This window comes from Chiloscyllium punctatum, chromosome 40 (genome assembly GCF_047496795.1).
Source record: "Chiloscyllium punctatum isolate Juve2018m chromosome 40, sChiPun1.3, whole genome shotgun sequence".
Classification (NCBI taxonomy): domain Eukaryota; kingdom Metazoa; phylum Chordata; class Chondrichthyes; order Orectolobiformes; family Hemiscylliidae; genus Chiloscyllium; species Chiloscyllium punctatum.
The window spans coordinates 11607793-11622067 of NC_092778.1; the positions used below are offsets into that span (position 1 = coordinate 11607793).

Consider the following 14275-nt stretch of genomic DNA (forward strand, 5'->3'; position numbering starts at 1 on the left):
TGGTACAGGGAGAATGAGGCAACCATAGCTGACAGGGGAAGTCAGGGATAGCATAAAAGCAAAAGTGAAACCATATAATGTGGCAAAGGACAGTGGGAAACCAGAGGAATGGGAAGCTTACAAAGGTCAACAGAGGGCATCAAAAAAACAAATAAGGAGGGAGAATATTAAATATGAGGGTAAGCTAGTTGGTAATATAAAGGAAGTCTGTAAGAGTTTTTTTAGATATATAAAGGGCATATCTGAGGGTAGCTTACCCTCGTATTTTCATGGTGGAAAACATGAGTAATATCACCAAAAATTCAAGTGAGTGAGGGGGGAGAGCTGAGTATGGTGGCCATCACCAAGGAGAAGGTGCTAGAAAAATTGAATAGCCTGAAGGCGGGTAAATCACCTGGACCAGATGACTACACCCCAGAGTTCTAAAGGAGAGCGCTGAAGAAGTAGTGGAGGTGTTAGTGGTGATCTTTCAGGAATCATTAGAGTCACGGAGGGTCCCAGAGGATTGGAAAATCACTAACGTGACAACCCTGTTTAAAAAGGAAGTTAAGGCAAAAGACAGAAATTACAGACCGAGTAGCCTAACCTTGGTTGTGGGTAAGATCCTGGAATCCATTGTGAAGAATGAGATTTCTGAATACTTGGAAGTGTATAGTAAAATAGGGCAAAGTCAGCATGGTTTCATCAAGGGGAGGTCATGCCTGACAAATCTGCTAGAATTCTTTGAGGCAGGAATGAGCAGGTTAGACCAAGGGAAACCAATGAATGTTATCTACTGGAAGACAAGGTTCCGCACAGGAGGCTACTGAGTCAAATAAAGGCCCCTGGTGTTCAAGGCAAGGTGCTAGCATGGATAGAAGCTTGACTGTCTGGCAGAAAGCAAATGATGGGGATTAAAGGGTCTTTCTCAGGATGGCAGCCGGTGACAAGTGGGGCTCCGCAAGGCTCAGTGTTAGGACCACAACTTTTCGCTTTGTAAATTAACGATCTCGATAAAGAAACTGAGGGCATTCTGGCTGAGTTTGCAGATAATACAAAGATAGGTAGAGGGAAAGGTAGCATTGAGGAGGAGAGGATGCTGTAGAAGGATTTGGACAGGTTGGGAGAGTGGGCAAAGAAGTGTCAAGTGGAGTACAGTGCGGGAAAGTGTGAGGTCATGCACTTTGGTAGGAAGAATAGAGAAATGGACTGTTTTCTAAATGTCGAGAAAATTCAGAAGAATGAAATGCAAAGAGACTTAAAAGTTCTAGTCCAGGATTCTCTCAAGGCAAATGCAATGATGGCATTTTTTTGAGAGGACATGAATATAAAAGCAGGGATGTACTTCTGAGGGTCTATAAGGCTGTGGTCAGACCACATTTAGAATATTGTGTGCAGTTTTGGGCTCCATATCTCAAGAAGGAAGTACTGGCCCAAGAGCGTGATACAGGAGGTTCATGAGAATGGTCCCAAGAATGAAAAACTTGTCTGAATGGCAGAGCAGACCCGATTGGCTGAATGGCCTAATTTTTGCTGCTATGTCTTACGGCCTTAAGTGAAGAAGTGTGGTAAGCAAGTGCCCCTGTGCCATTTTGTAAATCAGTGATGATTAAGGCATTATCCTTGCGTACAGCCTAAATTGCCCACAATTTTCTCACTGCTCGCTGCATTTTCTCGATATTGGATCTGAGCAGTTTGAGAATTTTTTTATTCAAAATATAATGAAGTGGTAAAATTGGTCAGTCACCAGAATCCTGATTGCATGTATCATCTGATTTGCTGGTGAAATAGTCATACTTTTTCAATTGATTACATCTTGTATGTTTTGTACAAGTTCAATGGAAAAAAAAGACTATTTCTAAGAGCAAGTTCTAGCTATGACGGACGTCCTGTTCACAACCTTACCCCTCTGCTGCACGATGTCCCAGTCTTCAGTGTTGATTGAGCATGGAGTTTCTCCTCTATTCCTTGAGTTGACTTTATCCTTCCTGATAAACAACCGCTTATAAGTTATCTGATACTAAGTGTACATATTAATACCACAACAAGCGGATCCCTCCATTTCGGGTCTGCTTCTCACCCCTCAGAAAATAGTAAAATCCAACCTTGTGTCTATTTATAAAGGTCAGCATCCCATTAGACTTTCTAACATTTCTCAACCTGTCTGCAACATTCAATTATTTGGGCACATATATTCTCAGGTATCTCTGTTCCTCTATCCCCTTGCAAATAATACCTTATGTTTATATTGCCTCTCCTCATTTGTCCTACCAAGCTTTATCGCTTCACATTGTTCACTGCCATATATTGACCCATTCTACCAGCTCATCTATGCCCTCTTGAAATCTATCACATATACTCGCAGGTTTGTATCATCTACAAAATTGTGCCCTGATAATACCAGTCTAAGTTATTGATATGTATCAAGAAGAACTAACTCTAATATCAAAATTGGTAAACAGAATTGTTGCTTGTACAATAGGTTTGTTAATGTCAATTTAGATAAAGAATTAGCTGAAGGTCAGTTAATGGATCATGAGAAATTATTATTTTACCGGAGGATGTGAAACATTGGGTTCCTAAAGGATCAATCCTGGGATCCTTGCCCTTTTCATAGAGTCATAGAGATATACAGCACGGAAACAGACCCTTTTGTCCAACTTGTCCATGCCGCCCAGATATTCTAACCTAATCTAGTCCCATGTGCCAGCACTTGGGCCATACCCCTCTAAACCCTTCCTGTTCATATATCCATTTCATGATAACTATAAATGATTTGGATATTGAAGTACAAAATAAAAATTTTTAATTTGCTAACAAAGTCAAACTGGGAGAAGTGACATTAGTGATTGTGGCATAAGCTGATTATAACAGAACTAAGATAGGCAACCAGACTTGGTAGGCAAATGGGATTTACTTCAGGGAAGTGTGGGGTAATAAATGTTAGCAAAAGGAATAGGGAGAAACAAAGTAGATTTCAAACTCTCAGTTCTGAAGCCTGTACCAGAATAGGATGATCTTGACGTATATGTTGGTGGAGCTTTGACATGTTGAGAGAATGTGAGCAAAGCACGTGTGACTGTGGCTTCATAAGCAGAGGTATTGCATATCAAAACAGGGCACTTTTATAAATTTCTGGATGAACACAACTAATGAATTATGTTTAGTTCCACTCACCACAATTTAGGAAAGCTGTGAGGGTCCGCGAAATGATGCAGAGGAGATTTACTGGGTTGATTATGGGATGGAGGTTAATAGCCACACTGTTAGGTTGGAGAAGATGGTATTGTTCTCATAGGTGCAAAAGAGATTATGGGGAGATTTGATAGACATGTACAAGATTATAACAGGCTTAAATAAATTACAGAAGAAATGTCTGTCTGAAGGTGCAGGGCTATGGAACACATATTTAAGGTTTGGGTAAGAGCTGCAGGCAGAATATGAGAAAGAACCTTTTACAATATGAGCAATCATGATCTGGAACTTGCTGCCCATGAGCCAGTGACGTGGGAATGGATGGAAACAGAGACAATCTGTGTTTCCAAAAATACAATGGATTGGCATTTGAAGGAAATAAGCATGCAGAGCTCAGGGATGGATTGAGGAAATGGAACTGACTAGATTGCTCTATGGAAGATCAGCATAGATTCAGTGGGTCGCATGGTTTTCTTCTGTGCTGTAAATCTCTATAATATCAACATATACCTTCCTCGAATCCCAAAAAACTAATCACTCTAACTCTGTTTCCTGTCATTCACCCTGCTTTGAGTCCATTCTGCCAGTGTCTCTTGCATTCCATGACCTTCTTACTTAGTGACCCATAATGGGCTTGTCAGCAATCAAATGCTTTTACAAAGTCCATACACACCATATAATCGATCCTCCCTGTTAACTCATCAAAAAACTGAATCAAGTTGGTTAAACAGAACTTGCCTTTTCCAAATTCATGTTGGATTTCCTGAATTAATCTTCAGTTGTCCAATTTTCTTAGAGCTATACCCTGGGTTATATCTTTTTCATACCACCGAAAGATAAACTAACTTGCTTGTAATTGTTGAGTTTATCATTGCATCCTTTTTTGAACAGCGATTTTCAATTTTCCAGTCCTCTGCCACTGCCTCTGTACCTAAAGAGAAGGTTATTACCAGCACTTCCACAATTTCCACCCTTCTCTCAGCATCCTTGAATTATCTGATCCAATTCTGGCAACTTATCATCCTTAAGTGCAATCAGCCTTTCTAGTAGTCTCTGTTTATTAACTTTTTTGGCTGTATCACAACTATTTCTTCTTTCACGCTGACTTTGACAGCATTTTCCTTCTTGGTTAAATAAAAAAGGTAAAGGTCCTATATAGTTGGGAAATGTGAAGGGAATAGTGAAGGGAATCATCACCAGTTTGTTTATACTCTTTCAAATGTGGGTTAATCTTTATGAGAAAGAAGAACCAGCACAACTAAGGAATCCTAAATCTTACCCAGATCACAATCTTTACTTTTTACCTCACTTAAGATTTTATGAAATTGGAGAGCAGGAGCTTTTACATTGAGCACTCTCTCCTTAATCTATTTTCCATTGAAACCTGAACCTTTGAAGCTAATCAGCCTCCAACTCAACTGCCCCTCCAGACTTGACAGCATGCATGCTATCCTTATTTGAACAGACAGCCTATCCTCAAGCCAATTAAATGTGCAGCCCTCATGAAAATCAATACAGGTGACTGGTTCTCCCTGAGACAGGGATTTGGCATCTGGAAACAGAGGGAAAATCCTACATACATATGTCATTGCTCTTGATAATGTCTTCTCTTAATATGTAATTTTGCTTGAAGCTTGCTAAGTATTTGATATTCTGACAAAGAAAGAAAAACTTACATTTATAATTACAATCAAAGTAACAATCCTGTCCAGCAGCAAATTACTGCAGGTGCTGGAATCTGTACTGGAAACAACAAATGCTGGAGGTCACAAAGGGGCGGACAGCATTCATGGAGAGAGAGAGAGAGAGAGAGAGAGAGAGTGAACTACTGTTTCGGGTCTCCTTGAGCCTCGATCAGAGCTGAAGTGAAGTGTGGAAGCGGGGACAGCATTTATGCTATAGTTTTGGGTGGGCAGATGGGGAGGGGGAATAGAGTGCTGATAGAGAAAAGATGCTGATAGTTCAGATTAAGTGATAAGAAAGCAAGAATGGCAGAATGATGGTGTGTCTCCTGCCAGACTTGAAATGACAGACACTGGGATGGTGAAGGGAAGAAAGGACTTGATAACAAGCTGAAAGGAAGAGAAGAAGTCGTTCACAATTTGAAGGTGTTGAACTCAATATTAAGTCCAGAAAGCTGTAAACTGCCTCGTCTGAAGAATAGATGTTGTTCCTCTACTTTGCGCTATGATTCACTGATACACTGTAGGATGCCCAGGACAGGCATCTAGGCATGCAACCAAGGTTAAGGAAGAAACAAGCCATTGTTTAGAAGGGCTGTTTTAGAAGGTGGAATAATCCAAACAGATGTGACATAGACAAAGGGCTGGGAGAATAGGATGGAGTCCTTGCAGGATGTAGGGTGTGATAAGTTGTGAAGGTAGCTATGCGAGTCCATGGCTTTGTAGTGAATGGCAGTGGACAGTTTATTTTCTGAAGTGGAAACAGAGGTCAAGGAAAGGAAAGGAAGTGTCAGAAATGGGCAAAGTGAAAGTTGTAGAGGGGTGGAAATTGGAAGCAAAATGAATGAAGTTTTCAAGGTCCCATTAGGAGCATGAAGTGGCACCACAGTAGTTGTCGATGTACCAATAAAAAAGTTGTGGGAAGGAGTCAGTGTAAGACTGGAACAAAGACCGTTCTACATACCCCATAAAGAGGCAGGCATAACTGGGACCCATGTGGGTGCTCATAGCCACTCCTTTAACTCGACAGAAATGAGATGAATTAAAGGAGAAATTGTTCAGTGAGGGAACAAGTTCAGTCAGATGGAGAAGAGTGGTGGTGGATGGGAATTGTTCAGGCTTCTGGTCAAGGAAGAAGCCAAGAGCTCAAACCATCCTGGTGGGAAATGGAGGTGTTAGAGGGAACTGGGAATTGTCAATATAGTGGAGAGTATCAGTGGAATTGCTGATGTAGGTGTGCAGGGTCTGGGCAAGTGGAGAGAGGATGGAGTCAAGGTAGGAGTTAATGAGTTCAGCGGGGGAGGTTGATACAATGGGCCTACCAGGACAGTCTGGTTTGTGGATTTTGGAAAGGGCGTAGAAACCGGCTGTTTGGGATTGGGACACCCTAGATTGGAGGCAGTAGGGGGAAGGTCTCCTGAGGTAATGAAGTCGATGACAGTCCTGGTAACGATGGCTTGATATTCGGATGTGGGATTATGGTTCAGAGGACTGTTGGAAGAAGTGTCCGAGAGCTGACGTTGAACTTCCTCAAGGTAAAGATCAGTGCACCAGACTAGTTGACATGGCTTGCTTCATCCGTATTTGTGGTTGACAAGGCCCTCAACCACATCTGAACTTTAACACGTGTTTCCACCCTTACCCCTTCCCATCACTCTCAACAGCGTGATTGGTTTCCCCTGTCCTCACTTTTCATCCCACCTGCCTCTGCATTCAAAGGATCATTCGCAGCCATTTCAGACAACTGCAGCAGAATGCGACCACCAAACACATCTTCCCCTCATTCCCCCGCCTGCATTTTGCAGAGATCATTCCCTCCAGGATACCCTAGTCCATTCCACAACCACCAATACCACCTCCCCCTCTCCATGACACCTTCCCAAGTAACTGCAGAAGGTGTAACACCTGCCCCTTCACCTCCCTGCTCACCATACAAGGGCCTAAACAGTTTCTCCGGTAAGCAGCATTCCACCTGTACCTCCTGCAATCTTGTGTATTGTATTCACTGCACCCGATATGGCCTACAATGTGGTTTGGAGAAACCAAATGAGGACTCGGTAACCGCTTTGCAAACACCTCCAGTATGTGCACAAGCATGACCTCGACCTTCCTGTAGCTGGTTATTTTAACACAGCATCCTGTTTGCTTGCCTACATGTCTGTCCTGGGCATGCTGCAGTGTACCAGTGAATCACAGCTCAAGCCAGAGGAACAATATCCTGTCTTCAGACTGGGCACTTTACAGCTTTCTGGGCTTAACATTGAATTCAGCACCTTCCAAGTGTGAACAGTTTCTTCCCCTTCTTTTAGTTTGTTATCATATCTTTTCTCCCCTTCCCCATCCTAGTGTCTGTCGTTTCAAGTCTGACAGGAGACACACATTCTTCTGCCATTCTCACATTCCAATCATTTAATCTGTACTATGAGCAGCTTTTCTCTAACAGCACCCTACACCCACCATCTCCTTCCCCTCCCAAACGACACCATTAATACATTCCCTTCACACTTCAGTTCAGCTCTGATGAAGAGTCATCAAGATTGAAAAGTTAGCTTGTTCTCTCTCTCCATGGATGCTGTCTGACCTGCTGTGATCTCCAGAATTTGTTGTTTTCAGTAAAAATCCTGTCAAGTTCAAGTGATGATGAATCTGGGCAGGCAGAACACAAGTTGTCCCCGTAGACATATCCCCAATATGTCTACAAATTCAATTTTGTTTTCCTCTGCTCAGTATCTCAATCATTAGTTCTTTAAGTAATAAGGCATTGAATTGGTTTCTTAGTCATGAATTGTAACATGCTAAAATAAATTGATTAATCTTCATTGCACCAATTGCAATATTGGTTTGAATTACAGCAAAATATTGTACATCAATTCAGCTTTCAGCTGAGTAGATTTTCAGAACTAAACTAAACAGACTTCAACCTGGGATTCTGGCATTATTACCTTGTTAATTATTTTCTAATTTACTTTGTCATCTTTTCTCAAATTTTCTTTTAAATTCTCTAAACGGGAGCTCCTTGTGACTTTGCTTGGAGAACCAAACAGGTCATTGTCTATAATGAAAGGAGTTTGCCGATAATCAGTAATATATATTATATATATCTGGTATTTAGTAATCATGTAATTTACATAATACATTTGAGTTCAGCTCACGTTGAATGTTAAGCAGAAAATTCCACCCACTTAGATTTAATAACCTTTCCAAAACATTAATCATGATACCATTATACCACACTTTAAAGAAGAACATCCACCTAAAAAATCATGTTGATATTTATTAATATAGTATCTTTTAAGGTGTTCGAGTGATAAAACTACATTTTAAACTCCTTTAAACACAATATTTCTGGTGAGAATTGATCAGATTTTATCTTTCAGAAAATAATTTACTATTAACTCACAGTTGTGTTGCTTGAACTGCATTAGTTCTTCAAACTTAACAGTTTCATGCTTATCTGCTCCACACACTGCTGGATTTTATTTACATTTTGCCACTTCTGCCACATTTTGCCAAAAGGAAGCAAAGGATGGTGAGATAACAAATTCTGAGTTTTTGAGATCTTGAGAAAGAATGCGATGAGACAGAAAACTGAGACAGTCTTACTTTTATCTTAATAGGAACGTAAGGAAAAGGAACAACATAACATATACTTGGATATTGTTGCTTGAATTTATGATTTCTCAGTTCTACTTTCTATGCTTAGTTTTAGGGTTAATTCAATGTCTTGTTTAGAATGTTGTATAACATTAAATAAGTGATGTAATGTTTTGAGGTGGCCATGTAGCAGTTTGCTAAACAGTGGCAAATACGGATGCAGTTCCTTTAGAATTCTGAAAACACTCGTTTGATAAATAATTTGATTTGATCCAACCAACATTGATCAGTGGCAGATTGGCTCTTTGCATGAGCGCTAAGAATTATTTCCATTCACAGTGAAAAGTTGTAGGAAATGAGGTGCTCAGTGAAGAGAATGCCTGTTATGTTTTGATAATCTAGCAAATTCATTTATATGCCTGCCTGTGTCAAGTGAAATTTGATTAATGAGGTCTGGCTATATACTTGATTTTGACTCTATATTAGGATTTTTCTGAGACAAATGTTGTCTCACGTGTGTTTTGGATGCACTTCCAATTTGTTTGCCCATATCTTTTCAAATCTGAAATTACAAAAAATAAAATCTAATTTTTGACATTGTTTCTTGGAATTTTATGAGAAGATTCAAGAAAGTAGTCCAGGTAGTTCTTCTATAACACGATGGTTGCATTCTTGTGCAACCCCATGTTATAGTAAAATTGTGTTTTAGAAACCGTGCTTAAAGTGTTGGTGATGTGATTGCCTTACAGCCAACGTACACTTTAAAAGTTTGCCTTTTCGAAACAGTGTCCCCAATTTGTCAATCGCATTATAGTGAATTTGTGGTAATGAAATGCGCGTTATATCAGAATGAGTTGTACAGAACTCCGTTTGTAAGTCCTTAGATGGTAAGTTGATCTGTGATAAGGTGTGTCCATTTATGATTCTGTACACTCAGGAAATTCATTGTATTAGAATCTTACAATGGTTAGAGCCCATGAAGACTCCTTAGGCCCAGCATCTCTAGACTAGCTATCTACAACTTGTGGATCCCAATTCCCTTGCCAATCTCCTGGAGCCCTGTCACATTTTATTCTCAAATAATTATTTCATTCTCTTAAGAAAGCCACAGTTGAATATGCCTTCACAACACTTTCTCACACTGTGTGGCAAAATGAAGAACTTACAAACACATGAACACTTACTTGCTGCATAGAAGAAAATCTTCACATGTCATTGTTCCCATTGTATTCCAATCACCTTACATCAGTGTCCTCTAGTTCTTAACCCTTCCACCATCAGGAACATATTCTCCCTATTTATTCTGCCAGACTAGTCATGAGTTTGAACATCTATATCATGTCTCCTTGTAAGCTTCTTTTCAAACAGAATACCTCAATTTTCACTATGTGTAGCTGATGATTCTAAGTCCTGGAACCATGCTTATGAATCTTTTCTTTAATCTCTCTACTGCCTTTCTTTGGCAGGTGCATTGGTCAGAGTTGAAAAGTGTGGTGCTGGAAAAGCACAGCAGGCCAGGCAGCATCCGAGGAGCAGGAGAATCGACGTTTCGGGCATAAGCCCTTCTTCAGGAATGAGACTGGTGTGCCAAACGGGCTGAGATAAAAGGTGGGGGGGGAGGGAATTTGGGGGAGGGGCGCTTGGAAAACGATAGGTGGAAGGAGGTGAGGGTGAGGGTGATAGGCCGGAGAGGGGGTGGGGGCGGAGAGGTCGGGAAGAAGATTGCAGGTCAAGAGGGCGGTGCTGAATCCGGGGGGTTGGGACTGAGATAAGGTGGGGGGAGGGTATCTCAGGGACTGAGATACCCTCCCCCCACCTTATCTCAGTCCCAACCCCCGGATTCAGCACCGCCCTCTTGACCTGCAATCTTCTTCCCGACCTCTCCGCCCCCACCCCCTCTCCGGCCGATCAGCCTCACCCTCACCTCCTTCCACCTATCGTATTCCTAGCACCCTTCCCCCAAATTCCCTCCCCCCCCTACCTTTTATCTCAGCCCGCTTGGCACACCAGCCTCATTTCTGAAGAAGGGCTTATGCCCGAAACGTCGATTCTCCTGCTCCTCGGATGCTGCCTGGCCTGCTGTGCTTTTCCAGTACCACATTTTTCAACTCTGGTCTCCAGCATCTGCAGTCCTCACTTTCTCCCAGGTGCATTGGTCAGAAGTGATACAATATTCCACTTTAGCCTGAATCAACATTTCACACAGGTTAGTCATAGCATCCTTACTCTGTACTCTATGCCCCTATTTATGAAGCCCCAAGATGTTGTCTGGTTTATTACCCACTTTGTTAAACTGTCCTGCCATTGGTGATGAGTAGATGTACATTCCGAGGTGTCTCTGCGACTGCACTTGTGTATGACATGAAATCAACAAATCTAGACTTTAACTTCAACTTTTAGCAGAATTACAATGAAGTTGCTTGACCTGACTTTGTGTTTTTCCAAACATACATTGAGAAGAACCTTCAATTGCCATATCAGCTATCTAACCGTTCAATCTTGCTTTGTTCTTTTGTGCCACTCTGAAGACTCACCATGGACAGTACAGTTACCCAACATTAATCCAGGAGTGATGCACATTACTGTGCATGGGTTAACACCAGCCCGGTCATACCAGTTCCGCATGTGCGCAGTGAACCAGCTAGGAAAAGGACAGTACAGCACAGAAACCAACAGGTATGTTACTTTTTCAAGAACCAAGCAAAGTTTGCACAGTATTATTTTCAAGTTAGTCCAAAGTATTTGCTATGAGTGACAATGTACTGAACTGTTTCCTGTCCTTGTTGACCGCTTTGATTCTTTTACTCAACTACTGGCCCAACTGGAAATTAATTTTTAAATATATAAGTTCAATTGAATGCCTTTTCTGTTTAAAATGGTCTAGATGCATTTACATTTCACTACACATCGTAAAGAAGTGCTGTAGTTCCAAATTGCAAAGCCAAAATCTTTGTCTTCTCCTTCAGCATTCATGGGGTGGCGGGGTGGCACAGTGGTTAGCACTGCTGCCTCACAGCACCAGGGTCCCAGGTTTGATTCCAGCCTCGGGCGACTGTCTGTGTGGTGTTTGCACACTCTCCCTGTGTCTGCATGGGTTTCTTCCAGGTGTTCCGGTTTCCTTCCACAGTCCAAAGATGTGCAGGTCAGGTAAATTAGCCATGCCAAATTGCCCATAGTATTAGGTTCATTAGTCAGAGGGAAATGGGTCTGGGTGGGTTACTCTTTGGAGGGTCGGTGTGGACTGGTTGGGCCGAAGGGCCGGTTTCCACTCTGTAGGGAATCTCATGTAATCTAACCTGATCATTGTATACATTTGAGGCGGAGATGGACAAATGTTTAGTCCTTCAGTAAATCAAGAGATTGGACAATGAGTGGTAAAGTGAAGTTGAGGCAGAAGATCAGCCCTGATCATATTCAATGGCAGTGTAGACTTGAGATGCAGTGTGATCTACTCCTGTTCCTTTTTATTGCGTTCTTAGAGGATGGTCAGTAATAAAGGCAGCAATATATTCAGGTGAAAGTATTTACCCAGAGTAGTTTGAAACTGGAGTTTACCCCTACAAGGTCTGACTGAGGCACCTGGAATTGATGTATTTAAGTGAAAGCTAGATATGTTCATAAGTGCAAAAGGATTTGTTGACAGGGTTGGGTGAAGTAAAACGAAAGAGGCTTTTCATGAAGTTTAAGCGTGAGCTGGTGAGCAGTGCTGTAAATTCTATCTATTTTGATGTGAATTGTAGTTTTATTACATGTAAAAATGCAATATTCAATAGCAATTTCTATTAATCAAACTTTAATGGAGAAAATGGGTCACTTGTATTTTTAGTTTCATCTATGATATGCTTTTTCTGTTTGTAGCAATATGTCAGTTTAAATATGGCTTTCTTACAGGGAGTAAACACACTTATTATGAACTATTTATGGTTGAAAAGTTCCTGTTTCTGTTTGCTTGGAGCTAGAATTGTAAATCTTTTAGTGTTGAACCTTTCCTGGAAGCATGCTACTTTTGACGAGGCTTCCCCACTCTCCTTGCCTCATGTTGTAAATGCCCAATAAAAAGACTGACTTCAACATAAACCCTTGAGGATTTAGAATGTCAACACTTCAGTCATCAGTGATTCAAAAGTCTGTCCATACTTAACTGTGCCTTAAATAAAACAAAAATAATGACACGAGGAGATGGAGAAGATCGATAATTGTACTGCATTACAAGCAAACGCAATAGAAAAGGTGAAAAACTGTTGCAAATATTATCCCCTATGGTAGGAAATCTGTATAAATTCTCTCACTTCTTATTGGCCATGAATACAGGAGTGTGGTTTCAATTTCTTATTAATTGCACAGTATTAGTTGAGGATTATATGGAAATTATCATTTGAGTAAGCTTCCAACTCATTTGCATTTTAGAAGCTAGATCTAATGGGTTTTCTTGAGGACTGTGTGACCGCCAATTGGGAAAAATCTTTAAGAATTTTATCTCAATCTTACATGTGGGCTCTGAGTGTTTTTGGTTATTAACAAGATCATGAAACAAATATTTGTGTATGTTCTATACAAGTATTATCACAAACTCAGGTGTACAACTTGGATCATAGGTCAATAACAATAAACACATAGGCTGGTGGACTATTTGCTAGTTTCAGGCATAAGAAACCCAGAATATGTTCCAATATACTGGGCTGTTCCATTTTCTAAGGCTATATTGAGGTATAATGGGAATAGATATCTTAATAGTAATGATGTGACTCTGTCAAAACTCTAAGAAGAGATGATTAGAAGAACTGAGTTTTGAAGAAGAGTCGCTGGACTTGAAATGTTAATTCTGCTTCCTCTTGACTGATGCTACTGGACCTATTGAGTTTCTCCAGTAATTTCTGTTTCTGTTGTAGTTTAACATTCATTGGTCAACACATTCCCTTAAAAGGACTGTAATCTGTTTTGTGCCATTGAGAAACGATCAGAACATGTACATGTTCTTTCTAACTGCAAAGAACAGGACCTGGCGTATTAATAAATTTAGCTTCCAGTATATGTAAGTGCGCCATACTGCAAACCCAAATGACAATCTTAAATTGATTGTCTGCGCAATTCTTCACATACTCCAGGTTTATGTAGCAAATGTTGTCCAACTGCAGAATCACATGTGCAATAGCAATATGAATGCTATCATCAGCAGCATCAATAATAGGACAAGATATCAAGACAAGATGCTTTGCCTACCACACAAATTAATAATGCTGGATATGAATTTCAGTACTAAGTATGTAAACCATTTGTTTCAAAGACAGGAGGATTGTATCAAACAACATACCCCTTCAGCTCTTTTCAACAATCTAGGTATCGACCAAATCCAACTAGTTCAATCTGGCAAGGCTCTCAACACACTGTCCAAAATTAGATGTGATTCTGTAGACAAAGGTTGACCAGCAGAGTATTGAAGGGATAAAGCAAAATATTGTGAGTGCTGAAAATCTGAAATTCATAGAATCCCTATAGTGTGGAAACAGGCCCTTTGGCCCAACACATCCACACCGACCCTCCGAAGAGTAACCCACCCAGACCCTACCCTATATTTAGCCCTGACCAATGCACCTAACCTACACATCCCTGAACACTATAGGCAATTTAGCATGGCCAGTTCACCTAACCTGCACATCTTTGAATTGTGGGAGGAAAGCGGAGCACCCAGAGGAAACCCACACAGACACTGGGAGAATGTGCAAACTCCAAACAGGCAGTCGCCTGAGCCTGGAATCGAACCCCGGTCCCTGGTATTGTGAAGCAATAGTCCTAACCACTAAGCCACTGTGCTGCCTGAAATTAGA

The 14275-nt window shown here is 40.9% G+C and overlaps 1 protein-coding gene across 3 annotated transcripts in view; it reads left to right on the forward strand.

Annotated features, from left to right (window-relative positions):
- sdk1a (sidekick cell adhesion molecule 1a) overlaps positions 1-14275 on the forward strand; it is a 903166-nt gene that overhangs the window by 662238 nt on the left and 226653 nt on the right. For all 3 annotated transcript variants that reach the window (XM_072559294.1, XM_072559292.1, XM_072559293.1), the window contains one exon: positions 10979-11126. In XM_072559294.1, the coding sequence (XP_072415395.1) occupies positions 10979-11126 (148 nt within the window). The remainder of the gene's footprint in view (positions 1-10978; positions 11127-14275) is intronic.